The sequence below is a fragment of the Oryzias latipes genome, chromosome 13 (genome assembly GCF_053564925.1).
Source record: "Oryzias latipes strain Hd-rR chromosome 13, Olatipes_Hd-rR_3.1".
Taxonomy (NCBI): Eukaryota; Metazoa; Chordata; class Actinopteri; order Beloniformes; family Adrianichthyidae; genus Oryzias; species Oryzias latipes.
Window position 1 is genome coordinate 36,802,621 of NC_136249.1, and position 6,000 is coordinate 36,808,620.

A 6,000-nucleotide genomic window follows, 5' to 3' on the forward strand; every position below is an offset into this window, starting at 1 on the left:
GTCTTAAAGTCGATTTTTAGCAACACTGATGCCATATAATTACTGTAATTACTGTATAAATCACAGAATCAGGCTGGCTCGGAGCTTTTTCTCTCATGTTGTCACCAAAAACGGGAACGGCTATCATGTGAAGACGGTTCGTCTCCATCGGGTTCTTTTTGCGCATGCGCAAGATAAAAAGAAATTATCTTTTCAAAGCAGCACTTTAACATCCTAAAATTAACATCCTTAGAGACATGTGACTGACAAAAGAAAAGATCACAGAATTGATTCTTACCTGAAGATGATTGACAGCGTGAACCTCGCAGCCGTAGACATCAGCGCACAGCGTTCACAGTAAAAGTGCTCACAAACTACTTCCGGGTGATCGTGTGTCAGGCGAAATGTTAAAAAATTTTTTTAAAAGTTCATTAACAGTTTGCTGCAATTTTTATTTGACATACAAATGGGAAATACGTGGATTATTATAGTACATTGTTGTTTGGACGATGAAATCCGTCGTCGCTTCATTTAAAATACTTTTCAGTTCAAATGATTGACAAACATCATCATCCAATCAGCGTTGTCCCATAGTACCTGCCTCTTCCGGTTTGGAAATGTTTTTCATCTTTGAAGATTTCATTTTGTTTTCTGGAAATTAATTTTGTTTTCTGAAATGTTTTTTTTTTCCCATTTTTGTTTTTTAAGTTTTGGTTTCTGAAATTTTGTTTTGTTTTCTAAAATTTAATGCAGCTTTTTAACTTTTTTTTTTTTTTAATTGTTGTGATCTTAAAAATGTTTTTGTATCGAGTGATTTGTTGAATGCTTTGCACTTCAGGGCCACCGTAAATACCTGTCTGAAAAATATGTGTTATTTTGAAACCGACTTAACTAAAAAAGGATTTATCTTAACTGAAGCAAATAATGAAGTTAAATCAAAGTGGGGACATCACTGTGAGTAATCCCCGCGAAGGGGGGTCTAAGGGCAGGGATGCCAGTATAGCTTAGTCAGTTTGTTAGTTCATTTTAGTATTTTCTATTGAACTCTTTGTATTCGTGATCCTTTTGAATTCATGTTTTACTTTGAAGCCCATCGAGACGACTGTTGTTGTGATTTTGGGCTATACAAATAAAATTGAATTGAATTGAATTAATCAGGAGACGTCCCCTCAGTGCCCTACCCGCACATTTTAACTGCACCCCCCTTAGTACACCCCCCCTCCCCCCTTCAAAATATACATTCCAACACAAACACACACACATACACGCACACACATTTTGCAAGGAAGATGGGACATAGGACATCACCCTGGTGGGGGGTACAGGGCCCTTTGCAGCCGGGGGTGTCCGTGTCCCTGGGGGGTGGGTCCTGGTCCTTGCCCCTGAGCGCTGGGCCCCGCCAAATTTCCGACTGTGGCCGAGCCTGGTCGGGCCAAGTTTACAACACGTAATGGTGGGCCCCCTTTTTCCCCGGGGTTCCCCCCTCCTGGGCGGGGGCGGCTGGCCCCTGCCTTGCTCCTCCCTGGACCAACCGTGGGTGGGTTGGGCGGCTGCCTGGAGTGCGGAGCGGGTCTCCCTTGGGGGGTCCTGGCTCGTACCTGGGGTTGGGGCGGGGGGAAGCCCGGAACTCCTGGGTGGTGATGGGGTGCTCGTCTGGGGCTGTGGGTGCCCTTCTCCGGTGGGGCCCTGCGTTGGGCTCTCCCGGCGCGGTGGGGGGGCTGCTCTCCTGGTTGGGCTGGGGCAGCGCTCTCTTTCCCTCCGTGCCTCCCTGCTCTCTGGCTCTGTGGGCCTCACAGCGGTCCTGCTGGCCCTGGCCTGGGTGGCGGATTTGGTCGCCCGGGGGGCGGTTGTCCCCTGCCTGCTGCCGTGTGGCGTTCGGGGTTCCGGCTGCCGCTGCTGCTGCGGTGGGGGTCTGGGTGTGGGGGTGGCTGGGCGCTCCTCCTCCTTCTTTTCACATTCCACCATCCATTTTAGAAGAACATAAACACTCACCTGAGCACAGGTGTTAGCTCACCTTTGCATTAACAGTTTGCATGATTGAATGAATGAAAGATTTCACACTAGTTGGTTTAAAGGCATAGGTATGCGTTCGTGAACACTATCTGTTTTGTGTACATGTTGACATGTGGACATTTTTGCAGCTAGCAGGTGTGTTGATAACATTTGAGTGTGTGTGTGGACAGGCCCCGCCCTTTTTGTACTACATTTGAACCGTACCGTAATGATAAACAACCAGTAAACCTGTCTGCTCTATGCTGCTTCATGGTCTTACCCCCCCCCCCCCTTCTATCATCACCCTCCTACCCCCATCCCCCTTTCTAACGTCCCTCTCTCTTCTTCCCTCCTTTCCTTTTCCGTCCGGTCCAACACCAAAGATTTTCAAACATGATTGAAACAAACATGATACCTCTGGTTTGTCTGAAGATGAATAACCCCTCTTGTTAAAGTAAAATATGTCCAACACAAGAGGCCCTCAGCTCTCATCTGTCTGCCCAGCTGTTGGACAGGACAAGTAAAAAAAAAAGTTAGATCAAAGTATAAAGTTCATCTTTCCAACATCCATATGTGGTCTTATCACCCTCTCACGGTGGAAAAAGTATTATCTGAGCTTCTTCATCCACTAAATCATCTTCAAATGGACACGCCATGCTGCTTCACCTCTCTGTAAACAAACTAACCTTCAACTAAACCTGCTCCAGACCAGGTTATGTTCAGAGCATGAGTTGCTATGGCAACCTGACATATCCTGAAACATACCTCCATTTGTGGAGCCGAAAGCTGAGGTTATCAACTTCCTTAGCCTCAAACTTACTGTGGGAGCTAGCATAACCTAATTTCTGGAATACCCCCCTGGTCAATAGACTCCAGCAGGAAGAAAACAAGTGGAAAACAGAGCTGCAGGAAAGGTGGAGTTAGTGTCTAAAGGGGGTTGCAGCAGAGAGGAGGCTGATGGACGCTCACACCAAAGAAAAGACGATCATTCTCCCAGAACAGACTCAAAATGCTGATTACCTCTGTAAACTGAGGTGTTAAAGGTTTCCCTCCATGGCTTGGGGAGACGGCCAGCCTCCGTGTTGCGGGGCTGGTCTGTGGGAGAGGCCTGGGGGGCGTGGCCTCATCTTGCTCCTCCTCATTCCTCACACAAAGCTGCCTCTAATTATAAGTTATAAAGCAAAGATCTGTTTACTTGCTGGTTCTTTTCAATATCTCAAAGAACAAATGCTTGAGTAAGGGAACGTCCAGAACAGAGGAACAAAAGGAACACTACTTTCCGGGTTCTAAGGCTGGCCTGGTTTTATTTGTGTCCATCAAAAGGAATTCTACAGAAGAGTTTAAAATCAGGCTAAGATAGCTGTGATTCCACAGACCCGGTAAGGCCTTAAAGCAGAACCTGTAGGTTCATGCAGAACCTCATTTCCGAACATCATGAAGGAACCTTCAAATTAAAACCAAAGAGTTAGAAAAAGAGACAGCAGTCGCCATGTAATGCTGTGGAGTCTGTTTTCATCTAAACAGGCCTCTGTCATCTGCATAAAGTTCAACTCTGAGGTTGTCCAGTAAAACTCAGAGCTTAAACTCCGTAAATGCAGCATTTGAAAGTCTGTGTTTGTTGAAACTGCTGCAAGAACGTTTCTGGAATTTTCTTTTATAGATAAGAAAACCTTCAGTGTTCCATTTACAGAGAATTCAATCCACTTATGTAGAAAAGAACCTTTAGAACCTTTACTGCTGCTGCATTCTGGATCTTCTCTGTCTGCTGACATTTAGGAAGACCTGCTGTTTACCTGCAGACCTCCATCATTTCAGAAACCGCTGTTTTCTTCACAATTGCTGCCATTTTGGCGGCCATTTCGGATCCTCATCATAAAGTCTGACATAGGAAAGGCGGGGGCTCTCTCTCTGCCTCATGACTGGAAGTCACAAAAACGAGGATTCCAGTCCCAGCTGGGCTGCAGGGGTAGGACCTGCTTGTTTTCCAACATACCCCTGATCACCTGATACCAACTGATCCAGGTAATCAGCTGTAAGTGGGGAACTGATATCTGGAAAACATACAGATACTCCTGCCCTACAGACCTGAGGTCCCCCCCCCCCCCCCCCTCCGGTTTCAGGAGACAGACTCACAGCAGAAGTCCGGTCCACTTCCTGTTGAAGCAACTCAATGTAGTCCAGTCCAAAGTCTGACATCATCAACCTGCAACACTGCAGCAGAACCGTCTACAGCCTGATTCTGGACCTTCTGAGGTGGACTCTTGACGTTGTGTGTGGCAACAGTGAAACTGTATCCTGCTGGTCATGTGACCAGGTGAAATATGACCAGACTGCAGTGCCGCCCCTCTCAAGGAGGAGGTTCAATAGGAAAACCAGCAGTGTTTGGTTTCTGTGTGACTGAGGAAAAAACAAACTAACCTGTCGGTGGTTCCACTGCCGCCTGCAGAGAACATAGAACACTGATTTTGCTTAGTGTCCAAGACTCCCTAAAGAGGGAGGTCTTCTTCACACACACACATGATGATACACAAACCGCATAGACAATCAAAATCATTGCATATAAATGCTCACATGGATGTTTATGTAAATATCATATTAAGTCATGATTGATAAATAATTTAAAAATAAAGTAATTCATCAATTTTTTATCAAATTGAAAATTGTATAGTTTCCTAGTTTCCTTTAACCACTTGAATGGATTAGATAATTGTGAAAACTGGGACACAACAGAAGCGAAAGAGAAGAGGATGAATCTAGGAGATGAGGTGCATCAATTTATCGTAACGAACACCTCATCTGGTTTTATTCCATCCATAACACGTAATATTTATGGTTTGTTTGAGTTAACTGAGTAAAAACTACAAAGTCGCACATTGTTGACATCACAGAAGTGACAAGGTCAAAATGGGAAACACCTCCGAAGGTGGTAGAGAATGAGAGGGCAAAGATCCTGTGGGACTTCCAGATCCAGACTGATAGGATGGTAATGGCGAACCAACCAGACATTGTAGTGGTGGATAAAGAACAGAGGAAAGCCGTTGTGGTGGATGTGGCAGTGCCAAGCGATGGGAACATCAGGAAGAAGGAACATGAGAAGCTGGAGAAATACCCGGGACTCAGAGAAGAACTGGAGAAAGCCTGGAAAGTGAAGGTGACAGTGGTGCCTGTGGTAATTGGAGCACTCGGGGCAGTAACCCCCAAGCTGGAGGAGTGGCTACAACAGATACCTGGAAAGACCTCAGACCTCTCAGTCCAGAAAAGAAAAGAACAGGAACAGCTAAGATCCTGCAGGACCCTCAAGCTCCCAGGCCTCTGGTGGAGGACCCCAGCTTGGAGGAGAAACCACCCGCAAAGGGGGAGGGGGCGAAAAATAGATAAATATGAAAAATCTGATTATCATGGAAAAGTGTTTTCATTCCATTCATTTCCATTCCAAAAATTAAAGTTTCATTGAATATAAATTGATTTGTTTCTATATAAACTGGCGTTCCAGCTCATAAATCCCATGAAAACAGGATTTCAGAACATTAGACTCTTATGGAGAAATGTGTCCAATAATTTCTGCAGGACATGAACGTTTGAACCTGAGGGCGTCTTCAGACTGTAAAGGTTTGATCTGGACCGAGTCCTGAACCTTGAGTTTGGTCTGTATGCAGACTGCTGTCAAGCGGCCTTTCCTGATTCGAACCCAAGCTTGTAAACAACACCGCATGACTAAAGATCTCTTCACTCATTGGTCAGAAATTGTGAGGGCGGAGCAAAGCCACTAGAGACAGAAATAATGGAAGTCCTTTGCAGTCATTTCCCTGAGTCAATCTTTAGATTTGGCTGATCAGTTGTGAAGGTCTGTATCAACAGGTTTTGCTTTGGTCCGGTGGAGGCGTGCTGCGGGGCGGTTCCTGAGGAAATGACGGCTCAGAAGGAACGCCGACAACGTCCTGACACACAGATTGATGGGAGAACCGTGAGAAGCGAGTCTGAATTCATCCAGGCACATGTGAATGAGCTGCCGTCTCATCGTTGTGGAGT

At 45.7% G+C, this 6,000-nt stretch overlaps 1 protein-coding gene across 1 annotated transcript in view; it reads right to left on the reverse strand.

The window, feature by feature from the left end:
• Positions 1-4,286, reverse strand: part of mindy4b (MINDY family member 4B) — a 63,914-nt gene extending 59,628 nt beyond the window's left edge. The window contains exons 1-2 of the mRNA XM_078929855.1: positions 4,105-4,286; positions 2,992-3,132 (exon numbers count right to left, since the gene is read on the reverse strand). Coding sequence (XP_078785981.1) covers positions 2,992-3,132; positions 4,105-4,170 — 207 coding nt within the window. The 5' untranslated portion in view covers positions 4,171-4,286. The remainder of the gene's footprint in view (positions 1-2,991; positions 3,133-4,104) is intronic.
• Positions 4,287-6,000: the final 1,714 nt, after the last annotated feature.